The following is a 15505-nucleotide window of genomic DNA, read 5'->3' on the forward strand; positions in this document are numbered from 1 at the left end:
GTTTCTGTTGATTTGGTGTTGTTGACGACACAGTAAATAGGATGTGTTCCATGGTTAAACAAGTTTCGGAAACTTGAATAATGTGAATCTCGAAGGGGTAATGGTCGAAGAGGATTCACTAGTGTAGCCTGAACTTATTGAGACAGTGACATTTCCAGTCTGCACAGCAACTCAATGACATAGGTACCCTTATCTTATGGATAAAGGAATGCTTCTGAAAGGTTTTAAACAACTTGTCCCATGTCTCATGCAGTCAATTTAGGACAAGCCAGGAATGAACGTGAGTCTAACCCCAAAGTCCGTGGTATTAACTGCTTTGCTATGCTGCCATTGTTTACTATGGAGTTTCAACAAAATCTAAGTGTAAACAAAATCTAAACAGTATTTATATGAGTAAGCAAGGGCTTCATACTGAGGCTGAAGTTTCAATGAACTGAGGACAGAAGCGAATATTTGGCAAAGCAAATTCCCATATCCCAAGGCAGTCCTGTAATATGGAAGTCCAGACCCATCATTAACCATAGAGAAGAAGTCTGAGAATGGAAGGACTTAGAAATAAATGATGAGCTCCTAGAATACAGGTAAGATAAAAGAATCTCCTGGGGAGTGTTTTCAAAACAAACATTCACCCTGGAGAGAGTGGATTTTTCAGAATGGATGGGGTAGGGATGGGCAAAAAGCAGAAGTCTCTTGAAAAAGGAAGGTGATACAGATCATGTCCTCCAATCCACTGTCAAACTGGTTGAAACATGACAAGGAGCTCTCTTGGTGGGATCTTGGCTGGTGGGATCTTGAGTAAAGTTGGGCAAAAGCTCAAGCAGGATTTTAGGAAACCACCCTATCCAACCCCACCTAAAATCCTACTCATTCTTAAAGGTTCATCCTCAAGGTAGGTAGGGCAGCACTGCCCATTTGAAAGGATCCAAGCCTTGAATCAAGACAGATCTGGGTTCACAGTACTTAACCACGAGAAGTATAAGGAAACCAGGAGCACAGTCCAACTTCCCTTTCAAGCTGATTAACACTGATCAAGTTGTATTTGTTCACCTCTGAGTCTGTTTCTATAACTTACAGAAAGGGGACAAAACTTAATTTTAAAGTTATCTTAAATCACTTTAGTGCTCAGACCATAGCTGGAACTCAGATTAGTAAACTCTCTCCTGGGTTCTCCTGCCTTAGGAAGTCTCCCTGAAATTTCTAGTCCACTGCCCCTCTCCTCTCTATTTGTAGTCTGAAAAAGACATGTGAGTACTGAGCACTCAGGAACACATTTCCTAACTGCAGTTAAAACTTGGAAACTAGGATTATTAGTTCTCCCAGGACTGCAAGCCCCCTTGCCTCAATGAGCACCATTCTCCTGATAAGTAAAACCACTTCCCAGACAGCCTCAGAGGTTAAAAGAAGATTAAGAATGTAAAGCAGAGGGAAAAGACGTTAGATGTTTTGTTATGTGTCAGCTCTAGGCCCACCTGTGGGGGTTATTAGCCTGCATGTCCCAGAGGACTAAGCCAGAAAACCGTCAGTTTACTTGACTGCCCTGGGATGAAGTACTGAGGTCCCACAGGAAAAGGCAGACTAGGAAGCTAGAGTTTTAGGGGGTGGAGCTGGAAGGTGTCAGGAAACTTGCAGCCAGACAGGGAGAAGGTGTGGGTGGGTCTAGTTTTTTTCTTTTTGTTTGTTTTGGGAGGGAAAGAGAAGAGGCCCTAGAGAGAGTGAGGGGGCTCCGCAGTTCTGCCACCAACTCTAAACTCAAACCCCTCCACTCCCCGACGGATCATAGAAGTGCTATAATAATGGCGCACACTTATGGAGCACTTACTAAGATAATAGTCAGCACTTAAATGAGCTCTTGTTATGAAAATACCAGCTAAGGTTTGTGCCGGGACTGATCTAGGGTCCGGAGAAAAGAGAGGCCCCAGGGCCTGGGCCCGGTAAAGAGTGTGTACCTGGGCCCAGGGTGACAGGACCAGGACCCGGGCCTAGGGACTCCTGGGACAGTTTGGGCAGAGCCGTACAGACAGCAGGGGGGTCTAGGCCCCGCGCGGGCGGAATGGCCCGCGGTGCTCCTACCTTTGAGCGAGGTCTCCACCAGGCGCAGGTAAAGCTGCGAGCTCTTGTTGCCGTGACTCATGCGCTGGGCTAGCCCGTTGCGCTGCAGGACGCACTCCTCAAACTGCACGACATTCTGATGGCGCCGCTTGAGGCTGGTCAGGGCCCAGAATTCAGCCAGCGCCAGCTCCACGTTCTCGGGGGCGTCGCAGCGGATCTTCTTGACCGCCACCCGGGCCCCGCTGGGCCCGGCCACTGCCTCGTAAACCACTCCGTAGCTGCCGCGCCCGATCTCCGCCAACAGGCTGTAGCGCGGTCGCACCGACCCGCCGCCGCCCTCCGGCCGCCGCCGCGCCAGGTAGGCCTCGCCTGCGGCCTCGGCCGCCACCGGATCCATGGCCTGGGCCGCCGCCGCCGGCCTCAGCTTCGCGCTGGGCGCCCGCGGCACTGGGCTTCGCCTTTTCCGCTCCAGGCTTTGTGTACCTCTGCGGGCGCCGTCCTCCTCCCCCGTTTCCATGGCTGCAGGCGGCGGGGGGAGCAGCAACGGCGCTGCCCGGGCCCCCCCTGCCTCATCCCTCCGTACGGCCCCGGGACGCGGAGGAGCGGGACCTTGGCTTGTGACCTGTGGGCGAAAGAATCGATTAAACGAGCAGGCCGAGGCGGGGAGGCAAGGAGCTCAAGCCGCAGAGTGTCCCAACTTCTCCGGCCGCCGGGGCCCCTTTAAGACGGAAGCCACCGCCGCCGATTGAAGGGGGAGGGGCGGGGAAAGCGGGAAAGAGGGAACCACAAGGCAGTGGTTCAGAGGGGGAGCCGGAAAGAAAAGCAAAAACTCGCCGTTTACTCAGTTAATTTGTCGTGTAGGAATAAGACAAACAAGAACCGGCAGGCTTTATGATTTAAGAAAGTCGTCTTGAGAAGCGATTCGGACTGTTGAAATCTTTTTCCCTGCCCGGTCCGCTCTGATAAACCCCTCCCCGCGTCCTGCCTTGTGTTCTCCCGGGTGTAAACAGTCCATTGAATTAAGCCCTAGTGGAGCCCCGAGGACCAACCCAAGTCCCCAAAGGCGGCGGGTGGAGGGAATGGGCTTAAAAGTTCGGCTTCTCTGAGTACGGCAAGCTGAGCACCCGATTGCCCTCCCCTAGCGCCGAGGCATCGGGAGTAGCTCCAGCTTCGGCGCTTGTCTTTGTCCAGTAGACTGTGCCCTTACCTGGCCGGCGCTCTTCCACTTCCGGGAGGCCCGTTTCCCCCCTGGAGCCCCCGCCTGGGGATGGTCCGCTCCCGGCCGGGGCTGTCTCGGAGACCTACCCGCGCGGGAGGCGATGGCCCGGGTTTGGTGTGCGACGGGTCCTGCCGCTGCACCCGAGGTGGTAGCGACGCTTGGGGGGGAGGCCCAGGCTTCCAGGCTCCCGTGGCTCTCCACGTGCTCGCGCCAGCTGAGCCCTTTACATAACCTCTTTATATAAGCCGCACCTCCCGCCGGCGCTCGGGCCAGCGGAGACTCCTGGTGGCCCATCCCCCGGGAGGTCAGCCGAGTACTGCGCCGCCCAGGTCCTGCCAAGGTCGACAGAGCAGCCGCAGCCGGGAGCACCCGGCACGCTGCGCGGGGGCCCAATCACCGGCAAGAACACCCAACCAAAAAAAATAGGCGCCAAATTCCCGCAATCCGCTGCAACCTCTGGGTCTCCGCTGCAGTCTGAGCACCGCGACCTCTCCTCGCCCGACCTGCGTGAAGATGAACCGCTCGCAGTAGGAGCCTAATAAATACTGATTTGGTGATTGGATTGGTCGGTTTGATTGATTCAATAGCTCAGGCCTGGGAACCTCAGGGACTGTTGGGATCCCGACCCTCCCTTCTACTAGCCCAGTGATCTTGGGCAAATCATTGCCCCACCCTGATCCTGTTTCCCCTCTGCAAGATGGATAGAATGGGCTTACTTCCCGGGGGTGACAGACCGATTAGTTCAGTTGGTTAGAGTGCAGCCTTATAACACCAAGGTCACGGTTTCGCATCTCTATACCTGCCAGCCGCTAATTGGGTGTAGGGCTGAGAGTTAGTGCTCAATGTAAAGCTCTATTTAGGCGTGGGGTTTTGTTCACTGCTTTGTAACCCAGTGTCTAGTAGATGCCCAATATTTGTCAACTGAATCTACAGATATTTATTGAACGTCTATAATATGCTAGGCACCATTCTAAGTCGCTGGGGAAAGGGCAGTGGACAAGACAGTCTCTGCCTTAGCTGGGGTCCTGTGCTACTGGAGGAGACAAACCACATCGGTGACCCTGGGCAAGTTAATCAACCTGTGTCTTTATTCCTCATCTGTAAGATTGGAACAGTTGTTGGAGGATTCACAGAAGTTATACAAGTAAAGCACCGAAAACAGGATAGGGTCCTGCACACAATAGATGTTAGGTATTATTTTAAAATAAATGTACAGGATAATTTCTACCAGTGATAGGTGTGATGGAGAAAAAGAATGAGCTAAAGTGTGCGGGGGGGTTGGAGACAGGCCAGTTCTGATAGTGTGATCACTGAAAGCCTCGGTAACTTTATTTTTGGATAAAATTTCAAATTTACATATAAATTGCAAGAATAATAAAGAACTCATTTACCTTTCAACCAGAATAACAAGTTTTTATATTTTGCTACATTTGTATATTCTCTCTTGCGTGTATGTATATATTGTATATATTATATATATATAATATATATCCTTTTTTCTAAGTCATTTTAGCGTTTCTGACATTATGCACCTTTATCCCTAAATATTTCTGTATGTATTTCCTAAGAACAAAGTCTTTCTCTTTCATAATCTCAGTACAAAGATAAAAATCAGAATTTTTTTTTCTTCTCATGCATATTTTCTTTTAATTCAATTTTATTTATATTTATTTTCGTTGGGTACAGTGTGTTGTTTCAATACATGCATATCCTGCACAATGATCCACTTTGGATAGATAGCAAAGTTTTGTCCCCATTAGTTCACCCCTTATCTTCCCCCCCAACCCCACCCCTCCCCACCTCTGATAACCATTCTTCTATTCTCTACCTTTTTTTTTAAAACACAGAAAGATGAATATCCTTATTGCAAGAACTCTTAAAAATGCATTAGAAAAGTCTAAGCTGAAATTTGGTGAAGGACATGAGCAGATAAGTCAACACCCAAAGAAATACGTGTAGGTAATAAGTATCTTCTAGGATCTTGTAGACCAGGCTGGGGCTGTCCTGGCCCCCATCTCTCAGGGTCCCAGGCATTGGTCTGGCTCTTGCTGACCTGGATATACAGAGGCGGCAGCCAAAATCAGGAATTTTAACAATGATACAGTAATTTTATTTAATATACCATCCATATTTAAATTTTTCTAATTGTCTCAATAATGCCCTTTATGGCTATTTCCCAGGATCCAGTTCAGGATCACATGTTGCATGCATTTAGTTGTTATGTCTCTCTAGTTTCCTTTAATCCATAAAGGCAGTTGGTTACTCAACCTTTATTTGTCTTTTCATGATTTTGAAATTTTTGAAGAGTACTGGCTAGTTATTTTGTAGAATGTCCCTAAATATGGATTTGATATTTTCTCATGACTAGATTCAGAGTATGCCTTTTTAGACTGGAATACTACTGAAGAAAGTTGTGCTCTCAGTGCCTCACATCAGGGGGCAGCGGACTCTCATTACGGGTGATGTTAACTCCATCGTTTGGTTGAGGTGGTGTCTGCCAAGGTACTCCTCCATAAAGTTACATTTTTCCCTTTGTAACTATTAAGTATCCTGTACAAAGACATTTTGAGACTACTTAAATGTCCTGTTCTTCATCAGACTGGTTTTAGATGACTGATGACTCTTGCTTAAAACTATTACTATTATAATGGTGTGAAATGATGATTGGAAGGCCTTTATATTAGTTTGCTAGGGCTGACATAAAATACAAACTGGGTGGCTTAAACAACAGAAATGTATTTTCTCACCACTCTGGAGCCTAGAAGTCCAAGATCAAGGTGTGAGCAGGTGTGGTTTCTCCTGATGCCTCTCTCCTTGCCTTGCAGACGGCCGCCTTTTCACTGTATCCTCACATGGCCTTTCTTCTGTGCAGTCACTTCCCTGGTGTCTCTTCCTCTTCAGGTGCAATATGAGCCAGTCATATTGGATTGGGCATTATATTGGATTAGGGCCTCACCCTAATGGCCTTACATTAACCTAATCACCCCTTTAAAGACCTTTTCTCTAAATATGGTCACATTTTAAGGCACTGGGGGTTGTGACTTCAACATATGCATTTCAGGGGGACACAATTCAGTCTTTAACAGCCTCTTTGTTTTTTTTGTTTTTTGTTTTTTTTAAAGATGACCAGTAAGGGGATCTCAACCCTTGGCTTGGTGGTGTCAGCACCACGCTCAGCCAGTGAGCCAACCGGCCATCCCTATATAGGATCTGAACCTGTGGCTTGGTGTTATCAGCACCGCACTCTACCGAGTGAGCCACAGGCTGGCCCTTTAACAGCCTCTTTGGAATATGGCATTTGAACTAAGATCCGAATGTTGAGAAGCCAATCATGATAAAACTAATGGAAAATCATTCCAGGACCAAGTACAGAAACCATGAGATAGGAACAAGCTTGATATTCAACTTCAGCCATCAGGGGAGAATGTAAAATGGTACGATCACATTGGAAGAAAAGTTTGGGAGTTTCTTATAAAGTTAGATATATATCTGCTATGGGCCAGCAGACATATTCCATGTCTAGGTATTTACCCATGATAAATGAAAACTTACATTCACAATAGACTTGTATAGGAATTTCATAGTGGCTTTTTCCCATAAGAGTCCCAAACTGGAAAACACTTCACTGTTCATCAATAAACGAATGGATAAACAAATTGTGGTATTTTCATATAATGTGATGCTGCTCAGGAAAAAAAAAAAGGAATAGAGTATTGATACAACATCGTGGATGAATAAAAAATAATTATGATTCCTCTGCTGAGTGCCAATTTGCTGTGTACAGAGGGCTTTGTGGAATGTCAGACCATTGATTGTGCTCTCTGTACACAGGAATTCACTCAGTTACTGGTTGAATAAAGCAATGAGTACATTAAACATAAGGAAAGTCATTCATTTAACATCTTTTGAGCCCTGCTATATGCTAAGCAATTTTAGAGGTGATGTATGGATGTGAATAAGACAAAACTCAGTGACTACCTTTGAGGGGCTGACACAGAAAATAAGATATAATGGCATTATGTGATTCCACATAACATTAGTCCTATGTAAGGTGATAAGTAGGGAACGGGATTGCAAGGGATAGGGTAGGTGCTGCTTTAGAATGGATGGAGATGACCATGGAGCATAAACTGGATAAAAGTAAAAGATAAGCCAAATGCATATCTACTGGAAGAGCATTTCATGTCAGACAGAAGAACAGGTACAAAGGCCCTGGGGTGGCAGGGGGCATGCAAGGAAACTAATGTGGCTGGAGTTCAGTGAACGGGGGAAGAGTAGTGGGAAGTGGGGACAGAGAAAGATGTAGTGGAGCCCCATAATGAGGCAGAGACTTGGGGGCCATGATAAGGACTTTGGACTTATTGAGCACTTACTATATACCAAGCACTATGCTAAGTGATATAGTGGGACACTATTGTCACTCCTTTCACAGATGAGAGAGCTGAGGCTCAGATAGGTTGTTATATCAAGAACTGCCCTACTGTGAGAAGGCAGAACGGTGAGGCTGGGGCTGGTAATCCAGCATCCTTACCCATCCCTGTACTTCAGGTGGCTGAGAACACCCAAGGGGCAGCCAGCCATTGGGGTGGTCCCATGGGAAAGCAGGGGGCTGTGGCCTGATTGGTGGAGTGACTGAGACTGCTGTAGGGGGCTCGGTGAGAGGTTTGGGGAGTAAGGAGGGAGAGTTGGGGACTGAAGTTTGGGGCTGGAGGTGACATTGGGGTAGAGGCTGAGAATGGTGTGAAATGAGGGTTGTAGTTGAGGGTGGGAGAGGGTGAAGGGAAGAAAGGCTGGTACAGGGTAGAGGAAGAGGTCTTCAGAGGGGCGTGGAAGTGGTAAAGACAAGCTTGAGGTGGGTGCCCCAATGGAAGAGACCCTCTGAGCAGGACTACTGAGATGCCTGGGTGGAGACTATGTGGCTGACTTGAAGAGTTCCCCTCCCATAATGGAGCTGGATTTTGGGATGCTCCAAGAGGGATGTCTCCAAGAAAAACTGGAGCTTGTCAAGATGCCTAATACCATGCTGCTCACAATAATTCCATGTGGAAGAGACTGTTATTGTCCCCATTTTACAAATGTTAAGACTGAGTCTTGGAAGATGTTCCATCACAAATGAGTGGAGTACCTGGGATTTGAACCCTGGCGGACTTCTGTTTGAGTACCCATGCTCTTAATCGTTATACAAATGGTTCCCAAGCTTGAGTGCCCATTAGCATCATCTGGAGAGCTGGTTAAAAGCGGGGTTGCTGGGCCCCAGCCCCAGAGTGGCTAGTGCAGTAAGTCTGGGGGAGGGATTGATAATTTTCATTTCTAGCAAGGTCCCAAGTGATGATGATGTTGCTAGTTTGGAAACTACACCTTGAGAACCACTATATTATACTAGATTGCTCCTAGACCAACCATAAAGCTGAAGTGATTGTAGAGGACTTGAGTTCTGGCAAAAAAAACCCTGGAAATAGGAAAGTAAGCAAATAAGACATGAGGTGATAATTAAAGCCAAGAAACAAAAACAATTCATAAGAAAAACATTGTAATCCTCGTAGACTGTAATGCTCAGCTGGAAATAATATTACATTGTCATTATAATGTAAAACTGCACATTGATTTGACCAAAAATTATGATATAATTATTTTGGGAAAATTGGAGAGGGAAGTGTTTGTGTGTGTGTGTGTGTGTGTGTGNAGGGTAAAGTCCTTAATTTTGTAACTACTATGACATTTGAAATAAATTATTGGGGAGTCTGGCTGAAGCGTATACAACCGTAAGACAAAGTACACTCGTTGATCAAAGTGTAAAGCAATATGGCCTTTTAGGAAGGCAATTTGATAACTCATTTATTAATATATTTAAAAATTAATACACTTTGACCTGGCAACTCCATTTCTAGGACTTTATCCTATAGAAATACTTACCCAAGTACTTCAGAAAATATATATGTACAACAAGGATTTTTATTGTGGCTATTTGTAACAATAAAATATTAGAAACACTCAAGTGTCAGAGAGAGAGAGAGAGAGAGAGAGAGAGAGAAAACTACATCTTTATCTTCCATAACTGTGACTTAATAGAAAACGTCTGAAATTAAGAATGTCAAGAAGCGACACCAAAATTAGGTCTGGGAAGGTAATTACAGAATTAGAGTTAATGGTGGGACGGGATTTTTGTTATAAACGTTGTAGTCATATCTAACTTGTAGCAGTATCTAACTCTTAAACATTACATATGTTTGTTACTTGGATTAAAATTGAAATTAAAAATAAAAGTAGGCATGGGCTTTCGCTGCCACTGATGCAGCCTGTCAGCTTGGGGGCACTGTTCAGCTTCTGGCCAGGAGGTTTACCTGTTGTCCCTGTACAGCTTCAACCAAGCTAAAAGGCTACCAGTGGTTCTTTCATCACACTCAGGGGAACACGGAGTTAGAGACATCGCACCCAGTAAGACGACAGAGAAGGCTTTTTGTCTATTAAATGAGGGTCCTAGTCACAGAAAACAAAAGTGAAAGCAGATAGAGCCGCCTTGTCTCCAAAACTTAATGGATGGTTCTAATTTCAAATGTTCTTCCCATCGGCCACTGAAATGGCTAAGAAATTCCAACATTTCTTCCTCTCCCAGCTGGGAATGGTATAAAAGTTCTCTGTCAAGCTATGTATCCATACATTTGCAGCAGAAAATTGGTTACTAAGTTCTTAGGAGTTGTTTATGATTTTTGGAAAGACTACAATGCAGAACTTGCAGGGTAAAGTCCTTAATTTTGTAACTACTATGACATTTGAAATAAATTATTGGGGAGTCTGACTGAAGCGTATACAACCGTAAGACAAAGTACACTCGTTGATCAAAGTGTAAAGCAATATGGCCTTTTAGGAAGACAATTTGATAACTCATTTATTAATATATTTAAAAATTAATACACTTTGACCTGGCAATTCCATTTCTAGGACTTTATCCTATAGAAATACTTACCCAAGTACTTCAGAAAATATATATGTACAACAAGGATTTTTATTGTGGCTATTTGTAACAATAAAATATTAGAAACACTCAAGTGTCAACAGCAGGGGATTGGTTACATACAGCCATACATTTAATACAATATAACTATCGAAAGGAAGGAATTAGTTCTGCATGTAGTACAACAGAGCAAATGTTCACAATATGGAGTTATGTTAGAAAGAAATGTAAAGGAGGATCTATAGTATGACTTCGTATTTTGTTTAAATATGTATTATAATTTCTAACCTTCATTAAGTTATTTCTTTGTATTTGGGGCCATCCTAAGTGCTCATATGTAATAACTAATTTAATATCCCAATAAGTCTTGGGGTAGATTTTATTATCATCTCAATTTTCCACAGAAACTGAGGCACAGAAAGGTTGTATGACTTTCTCAAGGCCATACCACTAACAAGTGGTGGAGCTCAGATTCAAACCCAGGCATATCTGATTCCAAAGCTTGTGATCTTGAACTATTATATGATACAGGCTTTGTACTTATATGTTAATTCACGCATACAGAAAGGAAGCATTTGGGTATAAGATACTCTAGATGCTGAGAAGAATTCTCTCTAGGCTATTCTTTTACTTTCACCATAATTTTAAATGATTCCAACTTTTTACGTGTATATTTTGGGTATTAACTTTTAAGTACTTTTTTTGTAGGTATGAAAAAAAATAAAATTCATTTTTTAAAAAGTACAATAATGTAGAATGCATCTCATCACTCATTTGCTCAATGAGAATTTATTAAGCTCCTACTGTTTGCCAAATTGGGGATTGAGATGAATAGAACCCAGTTCCTGTCGTGGAACAACTCGTGGTCTAGTGAGGGCACAAAGAAAGAAATATCCAGTCCAGAGTCTTTTCTAGCTCCATTGCACTGTGATTTTGCTTTAGATTTTGGTTGGCCAGTAAGAAAGTAGGCTGAGACATAGGTACCAACACTTGGAGTGTGCCTCTTTCAACTAATGGGAACCAGGGCCTGTGCTGGGCCCCGAACATTATATACTACCTTTTTTTCTCTATAAAAATTATTATTGGGTCCATAAGCATTTACTGGGTGTTAGGTCCTATGTGTGACTTGGGGATCCAGGGATGAGTAAGACAGGGTCCTGGCTGTTAAAAACTCACCGTATGCTGAGGAAAACTGAGGTGTTTACAAATAATTACAGTTCTCCCTTGGTGAAAATAATAATAACTAACGTTTAAGAAGCACTTACCAGGAACTGTTTCAAACACTTCTTATATATACTAATTTACTGAATCCTTAACCCTGCAAGGTACTATTGTTATCTCTATTTTAAAAGATAGAGATGCACAGAGAAGTTTGGCAATTTGCGTAAGATCACACAGCTAGAAAGCAGAAGATCAGGGGATTCCAATTCAGAGAAGTGCTTAGAAGAGCACAACCAGAGAGCCCAGCTGTGGTAGAACAATCATAATAAAAATAGTGCTAATGACAGTAACAGTACCTATCACAAATTACACAGAGCTTTGTGAGATTTAAAGTGCTTTCACATGTCTCAGTACTGGGTGGTCTCCAATACAGGGTGATCCTCCCATTTTTCACAATGAGAAGATTGCAGTAAAAAAAAAACCCCCACATTTTGGGGATCAACATGAATATATATTCTTAAGGCTGTAGATGAAATAATAAAATGTCTATGTTTGATATTTAATTTAATTTATGTACACACACTTTCAAGATTATTAAAAACATAGTTTTTTCCACTCTCCCATTTCACAAAACAATTTTATTCCATCTCTTCCTGGAGCATCTTTGATCTCAGTATCTTTATTATCACTGGGGATGGTTTCTGCATCACTTAGTTCACTTTCTAGGTCACATAATTTTCACTCCTATCTAAATTGCGATCCAGCATTTTTTGAGCCTTTATATAATGCTGTCACTGAAATATTTTATCCTAGAAGTCCCAATGCACTTAGAAGAGATTGTTTTTCCATTTCTCATATAGTTTATATTCATGATCACAACATCTTAACATTTAATGTATTGCTTTTATTTATTTTTTTGGCAGCGGGCCAGTATAGGGATTGAACCCTGGACCTTGGTGTTAGCACTATACTCTAACCAACTGAGCTAACCAGCCAGCCTTAATGTATTGCTTTTAAAAGTCTTCTTTCATAAGGCTTGCATCTTTACAAGGGGTGTGAGGTCAATGTCCAGTGTAGTGACTTACATCTGTGTCAAAAATTTTTTGCTTTTATGTTTTTAGCTGCTTCCTTCAGTTGACTTCCATAAATTGATCTTCCTCCCAAAATACTTTGTTGTTTAAAATAAAGTGATTGAGAGAATATAGGGAATGTGAATGATTCTGTGAGTCTCTGTAAGAACATAAGTATAAGGCAAATTTCTTTTTTTCCGAGGGATAATTTTTTTGGGAAAAACATGTATATGGTATATATAATAGGGAATGTGAATGATTCTGTGAGTCTCTGTAAGAACATAAGTATAAGGCAAATTTCTTTCTTCCGAGGGATAATTTTTTGGGAAAAACATGTATATGGTATATATATTCAGGTATATACCATATGTTCATCTCATTTACTAAATGTGGCAAACCTGTGGGCACAGATCTGTATGGTAGGCGCTATCCCCATCTAACACATGAGTAAGTTGAGACTCAGAAGGTGGGGCCACTTACCCAAGGTACCTAGCAAGTAGCAGAGCTGGAGCATAACTCAAATTCAAGTCTATCTGATTTTCTCACCCCCACCTCTCCCATTAAAGCACTGATTAAGCTTCTAAGCCACTTTCCTAATTTAGATTGCTGGCGCTCCATAAGTATGCTGGGCTGCGTTGACAGAATGCTAACACTGATTAATTTATTATTCTTTTATTGCCTTATGCTTGTATAGCTGTGTGCAGTATTTCATAAAGAAAATGGCAAGCAATTTGCAAATATAAAACCCAGATGCTTAATTTTCATTTCTGGGTTTCTGTTTCCAATTCATTGCAAAACAAAGCGGGTTGTTTACACTGTAAGTAAACTCCCCAGTATCTGTCTATAAAGATCTCTGGAAGCTGCTCTTAGGTCCTGAAGTGGTATATTTGCTTATATTTGTTTTGTTCTTGAAAAGCAACTCTTTTAGGTATGAAGCGGGAAGAATCAAGTATAAGGTCTTTTACAGTGATGTGCTGCAGCTGGTTCCTCCGGGCCCTGAGAGCTGATTGTGTACATCTCTTTACAATTCTGTTCAGTAACATCCTGCTGGTAGCTTGAAGCCAGCCATGGTGAGAGCATTTACACCATGGAAATTGGCAACCTTACAAATCAAGCCTCTTTCTATCCTCCCTCTTCCTCCCCCTGCCTCCCCAGACACCAGCCCCAAATGATTTAACCTCTCTATGCCTTGGGAATATTAAGAGTACTTCTCTTCTAGGTTATTCTGAAGCTTTAGTGAGATAAAGCACCTAAAGCACCTGGCACTTTTTGTATGTTTATATGTTTAAATAAGTAATGCATACTCAAAGTTGAAACAAACAAGAGGTTACAGTAAAAAGTAAGTTTCCTTCTCAAGCTGGACCTCCATTCTGATCCCTATTCTGAAAGGCAAGCTATTTCTCTAAATCCTTCCAGATATGTGCTCTGCATATTAAGTAAAAATATTACGTTAGATACTTACATGTGCATGCATGTATATATAAGCATGGATATATAATAGTCCTTAATATTTTTAAGGACTACCCGTCATTCTATTTTTTTCTGATGCACTGTGATTTATTTAACCTGCCCTCTGTGGATGACATTTAGGTTGTTTCCTTCTTCAAGAACCGAGGTTCTCTCTTCAACTTCTGTCATCCTGCTAGTTAAACTCTCCAATGATGCACTGTGATTTATTTAACCTGCCCTCTGTGGATGACATTTAGGTTGTTTCCCAAGCATGGATATATAATAGTCCTTAATATTTTTAAGGACTACCCGTCATTCTATTTTTTTCTTTTTTTTTGTGATTTATTTAACCTGCCCTCTGTGGATGACATTTAGGTTGTTTCCTATCTCCTGCCAGAACAAACTATGGGCATTGAATAACCTTAATTTTTGCACATAAACATGAGTATATCTGTAGGCTCAATTTCTGGAAATGGAACAATTAGGTCAAAGGATATGGGCATTTAAAATCCTGGTTTGATTGTCAAATTGCCTTCCAGGGATTGTGCCAATTCACTGCCCACACCATGGTGTAGGTAATTGCCTGAGTTCCCACAGCCTTGGGACACTGTCCAACTTTTTGATCTGTGCCATCTGATAGTCTTTGGCACCTTGGATAGGTAAATGATCCCCATCATTATTGTTAGTGGAGAAACCCAGGCACAGGGAGGAAAGGGACTTGCCCAACACTACTCATATCTAGGCTTTTGTACACAGCAAAGAAATGATGGGTCCAGGCTGAGGCTAGAGACAGCAGCCCTGCCAGGAAATGGGGAGTGACCCTTGGGCACTGAAATTCTATGAACTTACTTTACAAGCTCTTTATCACCCCTGTTTTTCTTGAGAGCAATTTCTCAGGAACATGAGGATCAAGAGAGTGTGAAGCTGTAGTGCTCTGGGAAGTTTCAGTACAGCTAGTTCTCTGTCACTGTAACACAGCTTTCCTTCATATGGACGTCATTTCTCTCTTCAAAACATTTTACGGGTTTACATTTCTCCAAATTCCTGGACCAGCAGCACCAGCAGCACCGGCAGCATCAGCAGCACCTGAGAACTGGCTAGATATGTACATTTTTAGGCCCCCAGTGAAGACCTATGTAATCAGACACTCTGAAGGTGGGGTCCAGCACTCTGGGTTTTAATAGGCCCTCCAGGTGATGCTGATACATACTTGTTTGTGAACCCCCGCTGTATGGCTTACAGAATAAAGTCTGTAGCTTTGGTGATCATGGCCCTCTTCACTATGTGGCCCAAGCCCACCATTCTTACTCTATTTCCTTCCCCCTTTCTGCAACTTCTAAACACACCTAGCTACTGGCTTCTTCTAAAACCTCCCTCTGCTTTCACACCTCTGTGCTTGGAGCAGAAACCTCTAGTTGTACTGCAATTTCTTCTAGAGCAACAGAAGCCCACATTTTAAAATTGTGCGTGAGGTTTCCCAGCCTCCCTTGCAGCTGTGCTCTGGCCAATGGGATGTGAGCAGAAGTGAAATGTGCGACTTCTGAATTGTGCCCTTAAGAGGAAAGAGCATGTCCACTCTCCCCTTTCCCCATCCCCACTCCACTG

General features: G+C 43.2%; 1 protein-coding gene across 1 annotated transcript in view; it reads right to left on the bottom strand.

Moving 5' to 3' along the window:
- STK35 (serine/threonine kinase 35) overlaps window positions 1-3824 on the bottom strand; it is a 38312-nt gene extending 34488 nt beyond the window's left edge. The window contains exons 1-2 of the mRNA XM_008576197.1: window positions 3257-3824; window positions 2071-2671 (exon numbers count right to left, since the gene is read on the bottom strand). Of these exons, the coding sequence (XP_008574419.1) occupies window positions 2071-2671; window positions 3257-3562 (907 nt within the window). The 5' untranslated portion in view covers window positions 3563-3824. The remainder of the gene's footprint in view (window positions 1-2070; window positions 2672-3256) is intronic.
- Window positions 3825-15505: the final 11681 nt, after the last annotated feature.

This window comes from Galeopterus variegatus, unplaced genomic scaffold, assembly GCF_000696425.1.
Source record: "Galeopterus variegatus unplaced genomic scaffold, G_variegatus-3.0.2 Scaffold1309, whole genome shotgun sequence".
NCBI lineage: Eukaryota > Metazoa > Chordata > Mammalia > Dermoptera > Cynocephalidae > Galeopterus > Galeopterus variegatus.